Here is a 17,873-nt window from a genome sequence, read left to right on the forward strand (position 1 = left end):
CTTGTTGTTAGAGGAAATAAAACACAAGACAGTTCATAATTTTACTCATATTATATTAATTTACTTCCGTTTCATTCAAAAGAAATAATTCATAATTTTACACAATATACATCAACTAACTATATAGCACTATAACACCCTGGAATAGTTACAAAAAAACCCTCCTTCAAACAGACTTACAATCAGTTTCGTTCAAGTTTGGGGAAACGTGTAATCATTTTCTTTACCCAAGGAGTGACTTTGGGTAATTGTTAATGTTCGATGCCACCTGCCCCACTTCCTTCATTACCCAACAGAATACAACAAATTGATTCCTTACCACAGATACAGCAATATTGCACATTATTTGCATGATTACCATCTGGCTGTTGGCCAAATCCAAAAAGGCTGCCATTCATGACACATGTCCTGGCAAAGTAAAAATACTCTTATCATATGAATGAGTTAATGAAATCAAAATTAATCCACAAAAATAGTTGTACGTTGACCAGATACACCAACTTTCATCATAATGAGAATACCCAATCCTAAGAGCAGTAAGTTTAGTTCATCATTTCACTCCTAGGTGGCCGCATATGCTTCCCTCTGTGCTGCCACCTCCAAGGCAACGGATGAACTAAAATTATTTCTTCAGTTAAGAGCAGTTGCATTGGCTAGTTACTGATGTTAGTATATCTGGTTTAGCAGCTACTATTTTTGTGAAGAGATCTTGTTCTACATGTATGTGAAGCCAGTAAGCACATTACTTATCACGATAAGAGCACTTCAATTGCCCCCAAAATGTTTTCATGAATTCATAAACTAAGCCCCATTTTGTATTTTGCCCACAGCCTACAGCTCAATTCAAGATGTCTTGAGACTTTTTCACTACAATTTCCAAGCACAAGGAAGGTTGATTCCATTTTAAACAGTTTAGAAGGTGATGGAAAACCATCCACTGAATATTGGATGACCTACATCCAGTTTACAGCCACCATGGCTAATCTTGTGATGGAAATTAATCCCAGAAAAGGGAATTACACATACAAATTTTCTCTCTTTTTTACACATACAAATTTTGTCTTTTGCGTTACATTCAGAAATCTTACAGCAAAATGTACAAGCGTACACAAACAGGGTCTTTTAATTAGCCATTCTTGCTCCAAGAGTAAGCGTACAGACTGTAAGATCAACTCTTAGTGATACAGCTTTTTAGAAGCCTGTATCATATCTCTAGGAAAGGTTTCAATCTCTACAGGCCAGAACTAAATTCATCACAACTAGACATTAAGAATACAATGATATTTGGCAACATGCACATAATTATCCATTAGAAAATATCTGGCACAACCTCATGCCCAACAGCCAATAGTCCTGGCTGGTGGTGAGATTACATTTTAGCCCATCTCCCCCACTACATAGGACTAGGGGTAGACATGCTTCTTCTTAGATACTTAGATAATCCCCAAAACACTAAAGAGGTCCTTTTTCACTACCTCCTTTCCACAGACTCTTATATTGCATCCATACCCCCCAACTTTCTGTGCACAATGTTCGGTAAATGGCATCTCACCAGTTATACAGAACAAACACAGCCACTAGGAACAGTTTCAGTCTTGAAATCAAATCAACGCTTTAGAGACGTAGTTATTTCCCCAAACCCACACCAGAAACCGAATGCAGTAGGTAGAGTTGCATCAATGCTCCAAACTAAATGTCAGTGATACTTTGGAGTTGTGTTCACTTCATGGAAGAACTTTATACGCCGAAAATAGACTTCGTATTTCATACAATGACAGAAGTATCACTTACTTAAATTGATAAGCACAGTGGTATCGTTTGCAGAAAAGAGTGATAGTTTTCTCTCTTTACAATAGATCTACTGGCAAAAACAACAAGATCCCATCCAAGCTATACATGTCTACCAAACCTTTAACGGCTATAACTGTCTTGGACGAAAGGAAAATATCAGTCAAGACACCATTACTATTCCTTATTCTTCCTAAAGTAACAAGTAACATTATGATGATTCTAAACCTTAAAAAATATTTCTGGGAACGCAACTCCAATAATATTGACATTCAGATTGTGGACGCAACTCTGCTTTCTGGTTCGGTTCTGATAATGGAATACAAGACTGAAATGTTGCATTTTGCCAAATCTGATAATCCGCAGCCATTTTGCAAAATATGACAGCGAGTGAAGAAATTTTGTGCTAAATTCAGTAGTTTTTGACACAATTTAATTTCAGTCCTGTACTATCATTGTTTTCACGGTCGCGTCACCTCACATCTTGATATCCAAGTCTTTAGAAGGAGGCTGGCTGGTAGACGCAACAATGACAAGTGCGGGAGCAGGCGGTTTTTGCCTCACGAGCCTTCCATCGACCCCGGCTTGGACCTTAACTGTGCTTAGGTTATAGACACCAGGAAGACAGAAGCCAGCCAGGAGTTTCAGCTCAAGGGTTCCTGAGGCCTCGAGGGTGCTTCTACTGGAAGTCTGATTCAGCCACGTAAAGGCATCGCACGGAGTTGGGTAGGTGACTTCATGTCGGTAGCTCGTGTCTTGTGAAGGACTGAAAATGATGGTAGAAATTTCTTCAATAAACATGGAGTGTCTTCTTCCATTTCAATGCACATTGCCATGCAAGGCACTGCAGGTACAGCACTCAATATTATTTTGAAGGTTTCCATCCAATGCAGGCAACACATAATACCTTTGTGGGATCTTCAGACTACCTGTCCCTGGCCTTGCATCAGCTCTCAGACACATACAGAAAGGACATGGTGGATCATCAGTGATACATACTCAGTCAAGAGGATGTCCAAATTTCTTTTTTGCCAGCATACATTCGGCACGAACATGGTACTTACCTTTCAGTAGATTTCTTTGTGTCTATTTCTATTTTTACTGGCGTATCGGAACAATTATGAAGGACTAGCATCACAGGTAGAACACACACCCTGAAAGGTTACACGCGACAAAATTAAGCCCGAACTTCATGACAGAAAGAGAACTATAAGACACAACAAACATGTAATCCAAGTCCTTACTGGGGTATCCAGTCAATTAGACACCTAGCATTTTCGACATTTAACCTTTTGGGACCTCTCCTTCGGTGAACAGATTTATGTATTAATGATTTAAATAACTATGTATTGCGTTTTGGTCGTACTTGTCAGAAGGTCACCTACGAACTGCAGAGGATATCGGTCAGAATCCGTGGCAGACAATATTATTGATCAAAGCCAACTTTGCCCACAGAGTTGTTTAAAACCATTGACATGGCCCTCGCAGCACCAATCAGAGGTGATGCTGTATGTGAACAACAGTTAGGTAATTGGACCACTCTGACAAGGTTTGTCTCTGGCTCTAACTTTAATTCTTTTTTACTCACATCAAAATCACGCAAAGCGGCCAACCTGACTGAAGTATGTGAAAAGTTCAGGAATTGTGTAAAAGATACGCACCTAGATAAGGCAAAATCATGAGTGACTCGAATGCTACATTCGATGGTATACTTGATCAACTGAGTCATGGCAGCCGGGTCAGGTTGAGGCTCCACAGGGAGTGCTGGCTCTTTGATGATTATAACTGGTGGCTGCTCAAGGGGCAACTGAAAAGTAGATTTGCATGTGAATTACACGAGCATTGATGAGGTGAGCACTTTTGGTCATGCCGGGGACTCTAGACAGGAACTTGATTGAAGGTAAAATTGGTAGTTTTTGGTGACCAGTATGGACAGTTAGGAGCATGGTTTGTCCCTCTTCTTCAGTTTCTGCCAATGATTTATTGTAATTTGAAGTTTAGTGGTGACTTTTTCGAGAAACAGATTGTAGATTCGCAAGACATCTTCATTCCGAGATTCTTTGATTATGGGGGATGGTATCTGGCTCACACAACACCCACTAGTCCCAGGCAGTGTGGTCACTGTGGCCAGATAGTGGTTGACAATATTACCTTTGGCACAGGAGGAGAGGTGATTTCACAGTTGAGTGTATCTAACGCTATGTGGTGTTGACCACGCAGGACTAGAGTTTCACCAGTATCATTGATCACAAATGCCTGAAAAAGAAAATTAATAATCCATTTGAAAATATGACATATTTTGACATATTTTTTGGATCATTAACCCGAAACATCAATTCTTTTTGAACTTCAGATCTTTAGGGTATAATTATTCTGCCCTAATGACTCTCCCATTCCCAATCAAAACCACATACCTTCCATATGGCCACCAATGTCATCTTTGCATATAACGCTTCCTCTAGTTCCTCAAACGTGGGCAATGATGGGGCAGGCGTAGGCAACATGTGTTTGGGGATTTGATTCTCGATAGCTTCCAGGGGTGGGGTCGGTTGTGAGCGGAAGTAGAAGTCTGCACATGGGGTGGCAGCACTGTGCACTTGGTGTTGATCGAAGGTGACATTCGTGAACACCACTTCCTCGGCACCTGGAAGAATTCAGAAGGTCAAAGTAATCAGGGCCAACAAGGTTTACTCAAGTTCAAAATAATCCGGGACAATCTGTACTTTACAATATTTAGAGCCCCAATGTAAACCGCCTCCATCTAAAGGCAAATGACTGCTCCAGTGGGATATCAAAGTAGGGCTGCTCCCTCTAATGTCCCTATACTCAGTGAACTGTGCAAAATGTGCTAAACAGCAGATCTAAATGAGGCTGGTGATAAAATTGAAGGTAGGCCTACACTTACTAGCTTTGTGTGTACATCTCTTGGCTTTGAAAGACATGATCATTTTCTCCTTGGGGTTGATTTTGATATCCGTGTTTTTTCTCGTGCTCAGATGTTGCAATGCCCATTTTTGACTAGCACAGGATACCTGTAGAATGCTAAATTCTATGATCGTTGAGTCGTGAACCTGAAAACAAAGTACACAATAGCAAATTATTCTTAGCTTTCAAAGATGATTGTAACAGGATGAAGAGTGTGAAATGTTGATGTAGAATTCGCACAGTTAAAGTTAGAAATGGTCGAAAGTATAGATGGGTGACATCGTTTGGAAATCCACATTAGATGTCAACCTGAGTCCTTGACCCTGCCACTATCCCTGACAAAAATTGTTATGGGTGGATAGCCTCGTGGTCTTGAGCCCCCCTCCCCCATTCAGGCAATCGTGTCTTTGGATTGATTTCAAGACCGAGTTAGGGTTTGACCCAGGAGTTCATATGAAGTCCTCAAGTGTTCATCACATTCCCCTCACAACAATCGCTGATTAAAATTAAGTTCCACTTTTGCAACATGTGGGTTCACCACCTGGTCAACGGAAGTTTCAAAAGCCTCCACGATTCATATTTTGCGATTGCGTTACCTGATTCAGATTTTCTAATTCCAGGCCAACGACAAGTGTGTTGAGTTCCGGTTCCCCTGATTCATTATCACAGGATGTGCCCCTCTGGGCGCTGGCAGTCAGGCTGAGAGCTGGCGTCGTATCAATAACAGCAGAATGATGAAGCAAACGGTAACTAAAACAAATGGTTGGTATTAGATTATCGTTTGAACACGCAAGCAGTGTTCTCCACAACAAATTTTGGAGTGACTTGAATATCCTGAACAATTTACACTGGCAATGATAAAAGTAATGTTAGGTTACTGTATTAATGCGTAAATAACAATAAGGAAACCTCTCTTTGTCACAGGGCATCACACACCAACTCATCATCTTACAGGCTTTGACGTTCATTCCAATACAAGACCACCGCCTCACCAGTCAACCTATTATCCCACTATAAAGCAAATAAACACCTCACCTGAGTTTAGGATTCTTCTCCACCGACTGATAATAGAACAAGAAGTCTATCCGATGGATTGCACTCGTGGTAGGCCCACGTATCCACATTGGTAAAGAAACTGAAGCACCAGGATTTAAAACACCGTTTGGAATCGGAATGTCTACGACACGCTTAACGTCCATCTTGTCCAAGACATACTCCTCGTTTCCCTGTTTATCGGGGATAGTCTGATATATACACTTCTCTTGCACAGAGTCTTGCACGCCAAATGTGAAAAATTCAGGGTTTGTCGAGGCGACTTTGAGTCTGTTTAGTGGGACCTGTCCTTTGTTTTCAAACTGTACCATCCCTTGTCGGACTTCTCCGCAGAGCATTGCTTGTGGAAAGTTGTAAAACCGCACCTTTAGGACAGAAGATAAAGTGTATCAGTCATCTGGAAAAAGGGTCTTCGTAATCAAACTCTCTCAACGTTAATCTGAAGGAAAAGATTTCAATGAAACACTTGCGCAACTAAATCCTGTTGGTGGATTACGCTTAAAACCAGGCCCTCTTTGACAAAAAGCCCCAAGATGAACGCAAGATTAGAAACTGAATACATGTATAAAGTGTGACAAGAAGGACTTACATCGAGTAGAGGCATTTTTGGCGCCACGATCAAATCTAGCCGTCGATCTGGTCCGTAGGTTTTACTCGTCTTATCTTGTTTCGTGTTGTTCAATCTCGGACCCTGGACCTCCAGACTCTGTTTGCCATGGACTGCTATTGTGCTGATAAAACTGGGGCGCTTCTGAGAGACGGGGCTCCCAGACGCGCTTATTGTTTGTATCGGTGCAGCACTTGAGCCGAGACTGTAGGCGACACCTGTGATCTGAAGCTCGCCGGTGTTGTGTGGAGTGAGACAGAGACGAATCTAAAAGACGCACAAATACTGAGAATACTGGGGCGAAATGTTATCGTAAGGGAGGGTCATATTGGAGATTAAAGCAAGTCAATTCTAAAGAGGGGTAAAGTGAGACATTAAACTCTGAATATGTCCATACCAAGAGGGACCAAATCTGTACTTTCTGAAGCTACAAGAAATTCAAGCTCCTCGCATTCTAAAAACTTTGCTTGGTCAGCATTGTTTCATTACAAGGACAATGCATTATGGTGAGATTCTTTGCCAAAAACAAGAACTCTCCCAATCCCTGGCCCTGAACATTGACCAATGCCTGCCACGTGCCATTAATCTAACTTCTGAATACGCTAATTCAGGGCCAATGGCTTGAAAATGATAGCTCACATGCAAGATCTGAATCTGCATGTTCAGAGAACTGGATGATTAAGTCGATCGTGTGGAACAGGCATAATGCTGAAAAAGACCCAATGATGGAAACTTACCTGATCAAGCTAAATAAGTAAATCAATCGGAACGTGGGCAAATGCAAAAGATATCTGCTTTGGTTGAAAGTAAGCAAAATACTAATTCTGGTAGGGTTAGGGTCAAAAGAGTCGGGGACACTCGTAGGAATCTATGTTACCTTGTATTATATCATAAAGCGTAGGGGATGCTGGGTAAGGCCAGGGTTACGTAAGATTCACGTTGACACTTGTTAAGTTTTGAAAAATGATTTTATGACTTTGCTGAGTCATTTCAACTATGTCTAGAGGTGTTTCCTGGCCACTAAAGCCATTCAAGACAGCAAATAAGTTGCTCCTTCAAATGCCTAGCCACAAATAACCTATTTTCGGACGAGGTTTCCTCCACTTTTTACTTAAGAGAGTGATATATTCGGAAGTTTGTATCTCAGCCCATCATCAAGAGATCCTCATGTATCAGACGTCATTTTAAAGATAACTTCATGCAGGATAAGCAAGTACCAACAGCTCATTGTCACGAATTTTACCCAACACCCACATTTTGCCCGAGTGGGTCACAATTGCATTTTCGAAAATTCCCTGCCTGATTAAAGCAGATTTCAATGGATGACATGGACATACCTGAATACTGGGTTCATTCAATAGTCATGCATATCTCCACAGAACTCAAAGAATTGAGTGTTTGAAAAGAGACGTCACAGCAAAATAGACTTGCAAAGTCATTCAGTCATTCCCGATTAAAAACTGAGAATTTTAATTCATTTAAAAGAGGAATTTAAATGCGAATAAGGTAGAATATGCAAAAATAAAGGAAATTTTCCAATGGTATGGAAGAAATGAGGGTTTTTTTAAAAGAAGGAGAAATGAAAGCAACAGCCAGATTTTACCCACAAAACAATTATTTTAAATAACTGACCACAGATTCCAAATGTAGGTAAACTCCAGCTTTGAGAAGGAAATCGAAATCCACCCATGTTGGAGAGGCAAAGTGGACTTGTCAGTGCCTGTCACCTGAGAGGTCCTGAGTTCGATTTCCAGTCTGTCTCTTTATACTCATGTGAGAGGGAGAGTGGTAGGTTTCTTCCTACATTACAAATCTCCCCAATATTATCTAAATAGTGGGCCAAATTAGACCTCAAGTTCTTTTGACTCAATCAATGCAATATTCACATTTTTGGAAATCCAACCAAATTAACTCATGAGGACACTAGTGCTACGCCCAGACACTAATACTAGTGACTGACAACAGTTGACCTTTACAAAACGGCACAACAAAATCACACAGTCCCCTCCCCCCTTTTTAAAAGCTAATCCTTCCCGTATATCATTTCTAAACATCAATTTTATGAAATGGAGCATGATACTTGACTTTCAAAACGTGAAACAATGAGATAACACCCAATATTTCTTGAAATATGCAGGCAGAAATGAAAGATTTGATTCCAAGAATGATAGTTCACTGAGCAAACCATGACAGGTCATTCTGCATCCCGAGGCATTAAAAATACTGTGAAGAAAATGAGGAAATGTAGAAGATAGTCAAGTGGTGGTACACAGCATGTCAAAAACCGCTACAGTGACTCCTCTAGTGAGTCGCTATGGTAACACCCAAACACCTCATGAGTGCGGGAGCGCTAGCAAAATGTTGACTTACAGGTCTTTTCTCACATCCAGCTAGGATAATTTCGGGTATTACTTGAGTGTCAATGATTTCATCTGCTATGCAATTCTGCAAGAGTAAGAAGAAGGTCTATAAAATTTCCACTATGCTGGGCAATTCATCACATGTTCAAAGAAGCGTACTGTCAACCGAGAAACTTTTGGGCCGCTCTATTTTGTGATCTGCAAAAATTCGTATAATTTATAAAATTTTCGTGATTCATTTTAGCGCATAAACAAAATTTCTTTCTACGATTAGAAAAATCTTTTTGCGATTTTTTGTGAACCAATGTTTATTGTCAAATTTGTAAAAATGAAACGCCTGCAAACATTTGCCGGTTGAAAGTACTTGGGGTAGGGGTAATGTTTTTCTTAAATGAAATAGGTTCTTGGGAGTAGGCGACCAACCCTTCTCTAAAATAGAAGAGGATTATTTCATTGCACAAGAATATGACAATATATATTGAAGAGGGAGGGAGTATGATTTCACTCCCTTTTGTCTGCAATCTGTTTGAAGCACTGCAAAATGACTTTGCCGGAAGATTAAGATGTCAAGACAAAACCGTGGGGAATGAAGGAGGACATAAAGGACACAGCACAATTTGTGACATCTGCCATCCTCATATTATGATGCTGTCATCGGATGCCAAGAAGATTTCATTTGGGGTCTCTCCAAGGACATGGTACTACAATGGGAAATCAGGGGATGAATATTTCTTCCAAGGAGAATCAAAAGAAATATTGAAATGTTGAAATATGCAGTAGCAAACTTGAATCTGTATAGTCAGATTTGAGTTTGAACATGTTATTGGGGACACTACTTTAAAGGAATCCGAGTACTTAGAACAGAGGTTGTGTAGTTGACCATTAACTGGCTTGGTACATTTCTGATGTCGAATAAACTTGAGCTGCGAAAATAAAATATCTGGATGCCTGAAATAAGTTATTGTTTCAGAAATCGTCATTGACCACAAAGCTGACTGAAAAGAAATACAGAAATTGACAAGGCAAAGATTTATCATCATCACCATCACCCTTAGCCTAATGGCCTTGGGGGCAGGTGGCAGAGTTAAAAAACAATCTCCACTCAAGACTTTTTCTTAGCAGCCCCATTTAGTTTGTTCATACTTAGAGGAGTCCAATCCTTAATTGAACTTGGCCAGCATTATTCGGTCTTCCATGCTTCCATGAACTCTCAAACAAACCCTGGAGAATGTTCCCAAAAGAACTACCCATTGCATGGGTGACATGACGGAACCACCAAGCTTTCTTCTATTCAAAGACTAATCTTGCCTTATTAAGTGGTGCTCATATCCAAAATGCGGGTAGGCAAAAATCGGTGCCAATAACTATAAGCATCCTACCTTTTTGCTTTCTCTCTCATTGGTAATCATGTGCGGCGGTGTCTCCATGTTTTGCTCTTCCCCATAGTTGACGGGCAGGAACTTCCACAGGAGGTGAACGTCGGATAGGACTAGGGACACCTTGAGGGGATTCTGGACAAGCACCTCCACGAATACAGTTTCTAGAAGCAATGTGAGAAAATTCTTCAGTTTAATTTGGATGGATGAGGTATTTTTTGGTGTAGATATTATGGAAGATAAGATTGGATCAGGCACTGATCTGGGGGGAGGGGAGTTCATGACGTCAGATGTTCCGTTGTACTTGTCATGCCACTTGTCACGACCATTTCGTTCACCAACTCAAGACTTGAAAACATGACATGACACGACGGGGAGTGTGAAAAGTGACATGGTTGATGCCGATGTAGCCTGCTCTAGTTGCGGAAGAGACTTGTCTGTTCTTCATGTGAAAGGTGCCACATTACAAGTAGAAAAATCGCAACTCACCAGTTATCACTGTCACAGGGTTCGATGAGTTATTTGTTGAGTTCGTATAACACTGGACTGTTGGCCGAAAGAGTTTAGGCAATGCGCCCCCACTGGCCGAGGCGACCAAATGCTGCTCCAGCAGGTCCCACTGCCCCACTTGATCATTCTCGGTCGAAAACTGCACTGACGTGGCACATACGCAATTGTCTGGAAAAAACACAGGTAGATTATTCTCAATCCATTTACCGTCAACCAGGACCTGGTTGCTCAAATTAAGTTTGTTACAAACACTGATGTAAGAACTGAACTTGGTGTTATCCCCTTCAGTTAAGCCCTTAGACTAAACGCCAAGCTAAGCTGACACCAGCAATAGTGACAAAATTTGCTTTTAACAACTGGGCCCCGGTTGTTTTAACGACTGGTTATTTCACAGATCTTCCCCTTACCCTGGCGTAGACACTCGGGTACAAGGGACCGCGGCTCTCATCAGTCTCATCTGAAAAACCCTCATCAATTTATTTCAAATTAAGCCACAAACTTGTTCAATTTTGAGCCTCAAACTTCACTGGGAGACACCTTGCTTGATAGCATTGCGACACAGACCACCCCTGAAGAGCCAAGGCAAAAGAAGCAGACGTTCTCACCTTGAGTCCGATCAGGATCCAGTCCACTGATCAACACCTTGGTATTGTTTCCGTCAACAGATGGCAGTGGAAGCTGAGGATATGATCCATTGACCATCGTGTTCCCGTCCCCGGCCATCTGACTAATCAACTGCTTATACACGAACAAATATTCCCGTAGGAACGCGTTCTGCTGCACTGGCGTCTGCTTGCTCTCCTGGATCAGGAGGTGTCGAAAAGCAGACGCCGCATTGTCCAGTTGTTTTAGATTGAGTGATTGGCGGCCGATGGTGAAGTTGATATGGTCTTCTGCTAGTGTCCACGCTTTACCCTTGTACACCTGTAGCGCCTGAGAGTATGACCGCAAAGCATGCCGTCGCTGAGGAAAGGAATTAAAGAATGAATGGGTTGGCCAATCTCCTGAATAGCTACTTTGATTTATACTATTTATAGATCAGTTTACACAATTTATATCAAGAACGTGTTCAGGCGTTTTGAAATGTTTTAAAATCAAGAACAAAAATTTAATTTTCAAATGCAGTACACCTAAGGTGTTGACTGGTTTTAGCACAGGTCGCGTCTGAAGCTTACCTGCCCAGCCTTGCTGAATCGGTGGCCAGCTAGTATCATATGGAATGCATATTTCCTGACCATGGGGACCTTCATGTTGATGAAGCAGTGAGCTGCTTGCTCTAAGAGGAGGGCGCTCCTCAAGTCAGAATCCTGGAACGGGACGTGCATGCAATAAAGACACACTGTAAACCAAGAAACGTTGCTGTACCTTTTATCTTTGGAGATTTCTGCAATTTCTGAAACGGATAAAGACCTCACATGCCAAGCTTAACAAAGGCCACAGGATTCTGTGAGACTCCTTCATTTCTAACTTTACCTAAAGTTCCCCACTCAGCAGTTAGTCGGTACTTACCTCACTTGTCATTTTGATGAACTGCATGGCAGCCTCTGCAAACAAGTTTTTACTCTTCAGAGCTTCGGTGCACAGTAGTGTTGCTCTCGTCGCAAACTGGGGTGACCTGGAAAACAAGACGAACATACGTAAATTACAGAACACAATAAACACGTCCATGTTACAAACATATTACTGACCCAAAGTAAATCAACATAAAGAAAGACATTTTGGTGGTAGGTAAATCTACCGGTAATGCCTATTCATTAGGTCATCTTCTGCTCACACTTTTTTGAGAAATGTGGTTGAAAAAATGGCATTTTGGCCATGACAGTATCCTGTGAAAGGAGGATTAATTTAACTTACCGGCATGTGTTGAGGTAAGTAGATATAGCAGACTCCATGTAATGATGTGGATACTGCCGTTGGCTTGTCGTGCCTTGCATGAAAATGGCGATACTAGCCAACTCCTGAAATGTGCAGATATTGATAACGTTATTAGCCGATTTGGTATATTCACGTGCCTGTGATAACATGGTGTAATGGTGGAAATCTATAAGTTGTATTAGTATATTCATGTGCCTGTGATAACATGGTGTAGAGGTGGAAATCAGCGTTGACAGAGAGATAAATCTTTCAAACTGCTTGGAGATTGGACTTACTATAGCACCACCATAATGTAACCACGCATGGTCATTTTGGAAATCTCTCTTCACACTGTGATAGCTCTGGTAGGCCAACTCGTATTGTTGGAACATGAACGCAAGATCAGCGTAACGTCGCATCTGAAGCTCAGGTGCTTCCTGGGTGTACCTGAAATGATGAATGGAAAATTATGTCAACAAATTTTGGCGACAAACAGAATAAAAAAGATTTGAATGAGCATGACCCCTCAGCCAAGTGATGCTGAAGGTGTGATAACGATGAATAGAGATAAGTTGACTACTTGTAGAAAACTCTGTGTTAAAAAACAACACAAATACAGTGGAACCTCCCTTAGCGGACACCTCTCTATTAAGGACAACCTCTCAATTAAGGACACTAGGTTTGGTCCCAAATTGGTTGTTTCCATTCAATTTAATCTCTCTAATCAGGACACCTCTCTATTGAGGACAGAACTTGTCAGTCCCGGGTGTCCTTAATAGAGAGGTTCTACTGTATATGAGTTTTATATCCATGTCATCACACTAGGATGAACTCCAATAAACATGATAAATGAACTAGAATTGTCATTTGAGTCTTTGCAGACTCTGAGGTCTCCGCCTCATGCACACAGCCATGCATGTTGACAAAAACAAAACAAAAACATCGCACTTTCACTTCAGCGAAGCGATGGTTTATGTGCGAAATACAACTGATCAAGGCAGTGTCCAGAAGGGAAGAACACATTCTTGAAACTCAGCTGCTTTAATTCACTGCCGTTTTTTCTTATTTCATAGCCCATAAACTCCAAATATTAGGTTTTATAGAAAAATGCTTCGATGGTGTAGACTAGTCCCTGGTCTTTATCCGTTACGTTCCTCCATATGTGCAGCCAATATGTAATACACATAACGCGGGGCACCAGTCATCGTGCCGGTATGGCGAGGTTTATTGGTTAAAAATTTACATGTATTGCGCTATGCATGCCCATAGCACTTTCGCGGCTGTTACCCAGATTGACTTCTTAATTCATGGACACCCTCGTTTTATCGATGTTTTGCAATGCATTGCCGTGTTCATGTACATATAAAGCTTTCACCTGGGGACGAGAGTTTGCTGGAATAATTTCTTGAGGAGAATAATACCCTAATACAAAAATCTCAGCCGATGGCGGAGACTAATGAATAAAACATAGACTTACACCACAGTTGTATTCTGAGTTGGCCCAGGTGGAGTTGGTGCCTTGTTACTTCCAAACCATTTCTTGGTGGCACTGAAGAAGGACCGGTGGATACCTTTCCGAGACATCAGCTGAAATTATCATAACCCATTAATAACAACAACAGTCACCAAAGAAAAATGTCTGGGCAACCTGGAGCAAATTTCTTCAGCTTGATCATTCTTTAAGCTGGGGTATCAATTCATGCTGCCTAATAAGAAGTCATTTTTCAAGCTTGAGACGCCATACTCTAAAGCTCAGATCCAAACCGAAAATTTAGATATTCTGCATGAGAGAGTCCACCAACAGGCGTACAGTATAGTGGGACCTTCCTTAGGGGACACCTCTCTATCAAGGACACTGCATTTGGTCAAAAATTGGTAATTTACATTGAATTAGACCTCTGAAATCAGGACACCTCTCAATTATGGACAGCATTTGTCAGACACAGGGGTGTCCTTAATCGAGAGGTTCTACTTTATCGTCAACAATTACCTGCTCATTTAGCACTCTCATTGTTCTCTCCGCCCACGGTATCAGTCCCCGCACAATAAACTCATGGATAAATATCCTCAGTCTGTCGTGATCGCTGACAGTCAGACACATGCCGTGTTGGTGCGGATGGTTCAGGTCGAGGCTGCTGGGCTGCGGGTACGACACGGGCTGCATACTCCCTTCACATATCGACATTGACATCATCCTCGGGACTGTGTAGTGTTCTTCATCATTCTGGGCAAGTGGGTGGTCGATCATATCACTAGACTGTGTGACAGCTTCTAAAACACAACAATATGACGAGTAACCACCAAGCACTATTAAACATCTGGTTGTATTTCCATTTACACTAATGCATAAGTGAGTGTGGCATCCTTTAAAATACTTATTTTTGGTCCAATGTCCAATTCAAAGATCCACAGACAGTTGTGACAGAGATCTTTCCATTCCAGCTCTCAAATTTAGCATTAAGCCAGAGAAAAAGGTCTGAAATCTGCCTAAAAGTGGGAATCTGACATCCCTGCTAAATAAGTAGTGCCGGAACAAGAGCTGAAGTAGGCTGGGCTAACAAACTTCACACTTTCGTGAGCCCACAATTCATCAACGACAACATCGCAATGCACTCACCTTCAGTTGCTTCAGCAGCAGTCTCCACAGATTCAGTGGTCGGTGATTTACCATAGAGGCTGGACCCATCACTGCTCGACTGGTTGGGAAACATGTTGTCCTCTGGGCTATCCTGCAATGTCCAGAAAAATGAAGCCAATGTTAATAGGCTTTTACAATGACTGACTACAGTCAGCCCAAGCGTTTCTGTTTATATACATGTGTCACTAGGCACAGGAAAATCAATGCACTTGACCAATTTCAAATCTTTAAAGTTGCACACTTACAGTATAATCTACTTTTCTCGGTAAGAATTGACTCCAGGGGTCCGGGAGTCCCGTCTGTGTGACAGCCTCAGCGGTCTGAGCCGACCGGGAGTTGATTTGCAGCAGGTGACAATTGTTGGCGCCATATGTCGATTTCATGCCCTGATAGATGGCCTCGGCTCTGAAAGCAAATCACAAATACGTTTAGAATAGATCACTTAATAATAAATCACCAATCAACGATGAAACCTGCCCCTTCATGTCTACCCCAAGTGTTCAGCAACAGAAAGATCGGTGATCAGGTAATCAGCAAGCATCTTCAAAATCTTATTGTAATGACTTTAACTTATGGGGTTGTCAAAACTATAAATTGACAGCATGCAAAGTTGCAATCGACAGCACACAGAAGTTACAATTTCACAAAGCCACAAAATGAAATAGCCGCAAATATTTTCGGGTTTACAGTACGAATACTCACTTAGCTTCTTCTCCTTCGACGACGTCATGCATCAAGACGTAAAACTTGAGAATATTAGGACTAAACCACTTGGGTAGTTTATTGGGCGACTGATGCTGCTGTTGGTGTTGCTGCTGGGCCAGCTTCTGGAACTGGTCCATCGGGTCCACGTGAGATGAGGAGACTACGAAGACGCCTTGTATGGAGTCAAGGAAGACAATTGGTCACATCTAAGGTTAACCCCTTGTTGTAGACATGAGTGGCACAGTGGTAAGAGCACTGGGCTCACGATCAGGAGGTCGCAAGTCCAACACTCAGACGGACCGCCATTTTGTCTTTGTGTCCTTGAGCAAGGCACTTAACCCAACTTGTTCACCCATTTCCTAAAATTGGTTGTGAATGTGGCAGAAAAAAACCATTAAATCAAATTTCACAGGCCTACGTGTAATCAACAAACCTGTCAGAGAAGGATCTTTCTTACATGTTCTGAGGGGCGGACAATGCCTGTAGTATAATAATCAGTCTTGATAATGATAGAATGGTAAAAGGATACATGCTAGAAAATGATTTAGGAACTCATGTTCTGATGGATAGGCAACCTGGAGGAACATTTCTCTGTAAGATTCGAACCATGGGGTTGATGCTGAAAAAATAGGTTAAGAGACATAAGTATAACTGTCTGGTTTAAAGTATAGTGCACCAGCATGATTCAACGAAGGCCAAGGACAAGGTTGAGATTTCTTGAAAGCTCCCTCTCCTTGCACCACCAATTCAATGGTCACATGCAGTTGATTTCACTTGACCCCCCCCCCCCCCTCATTCAGCAACCAGCTAAACAAATATGTTTTCAATTCAGACTGGCTGATCATGGTGAGTAGGGGAAGGGCTTTTGCTCTGGAAGTAGACTGGCTGATTGTGGTGAGTATAGACAAGGGTTTTGCTCTGCTCTGATATTAGATTGGCTGACCGTGGCGAGCATGGGCAAGGGCTTTGCTCTGCAATTAGACTGTCTGATTATGGTAAGCAGGGGCAACTTACCACTCAACTGCAAGTCATAAGTCCCAACTGATATAACATTGCCCCTGGCATTATCAAGGGATGGCAGGTACGTGTTGGCCACAGCTTCACTCATCATCTTCCTGGCCAGGGTAGGCTGTGGTATCGAGCCGTTCATATCCTTCACAATGATACGCAGGTTGTGGAGAGTGTGGGGAATGTTGCCTGGATCACGGATATGAGCAGCTGAAATGGAAGAACGATGTCAAAGAGTAGAATACACCGAGAGGGTGTCAAACGGTAATTTTTGACAGCTAAGTTCTGTTCTGGTCTGCAGCCGTGCAGGCCATCCATAAAATTGAGTCTCTTATTGTCGAAAAAAAACCTACACAGAAACCCACCTGGGCTAACGAATTCATACAAATGACAGATATGATTCCTGTTAACACACTGACAGAGCCCCAACAGCTTACCTTCATGTGTAAGCCTACAGAAAGGCTGGATCATTTCGACGAACGACAAATTGTTTTTCTGGCACAGCTGCTCTGCATCATGACTGCAGAGAACCGAAACCATCGGGCTAAAAGCCTCCTTTATGAACTCAATAGCGGTTTGTTTGCACTGGGCCATGGTGGATATTGTTAATTAACAACTCTACTTTAATTGATGATCGTTTAAAATGTAGATTTTGCTTTAGATCCTGAAGAAAATATGCATATTTTATCCAAATTCGTGAGGGCAGTGCCCAGAAGAAGCCATTTTGGATGAAGGACACTTCGAATCGATCACAGACCGAAATCGTCAGAAGGCTCGCACTGACTCCGTATGGTAGATGGCAGCACAGTACCATGTAATGCATGTAAGGTAACGTGGTACAGTTATAGGCCAACTTTTGCACCTGTCGTGTTATAATGAGTTGGTAGTACGTGTACTACTGAGGCTATAAATGTACCGGGGTTATACTCGTACCGCTACCTTTATGGTGAGGCAGCTTGGATAAAACACTAACACATTAACTAACAAAAATTTATTTAGACTCTTCCACCGGTCTCAAATGAGCTATTGTCAGTATTGACGTTCATGGC

The 17,873-nt window shown here is 41.8% G+C and overlaps 1 protein-coding gene across 2 annotated transcripts; it reads right to left on the reverse strand.

Annotated features, from left to right (window-relative positions):
* Positions 1-36: 36 nt before the first annotated feature.
* LOC135495453 (trafficking protein particle complex subunit 8-like) lies at positions 37-17,544 on the reverse strand. Of its 2 annotated transcripts, none has more exons than XM_064784125.1 (25): positions 17,262-17,544; positions 16,831-17,034; positions 16,346-16,435; positions 15,814-15,988; positions 15,357-15,516; positions 15,091-15,202; positions 14,464-14,744; positions 13,951-14,060; positions 12,770-12,920; positions 12,474-12,577; positions 12,129-12,234; positions 11,795-11,926; positions 11,225-11,582; positions 10,599-10,787; positions 10,113-10,273; positions 8,744-8,818; positions 6,356-6,640; positions 5,749-6,131; positions 5,310-5,463; positions 4,694-4,859; positions 4,203-4,432; positions 3,940-4,044; positions 3,450-3,595; positions 2,853-2,942; positions 37-2,554 (listed from the first exon to the last, which is right to left on the reverse strand). In XM_064784125.1, the coding sequence occupies exons 1-25, from the start codon at positions 17,416-17,418 to the stop codon at positions 2,266-2,268; spliced, it is 4,413 nt and encodes a 1,470-aa protein (XP_064640195.1). In that variant the 5' UTR covers positions 17,419-17,544; the 3' UTR covers positions 37-2,265. The 2 variants fall into 2 exon arrangements, with proteins under 2 accessions (XP_064640195.1, XP_064640194.1); XM_064784124.1 differs by having other exon boundaries at positions 8,744-8,839.
* Between the last annotated feature and the right edge of the window lie 329 nt (positions 17,545-17,873).

This window comes from Lineus longissimus, chromosome 11, assembly GCF_910592395.1.
Source record: "Lineus longissimus chromosome 11, tnLinLong1.2, whole genome shotgun sequence".
Taxonomy (NCBI): Eukaryota; Metazoa; Nemertea; class Pilidiophora; order Heteronemertea; family Lineidae; genus Lineus; species Lineus longissimus.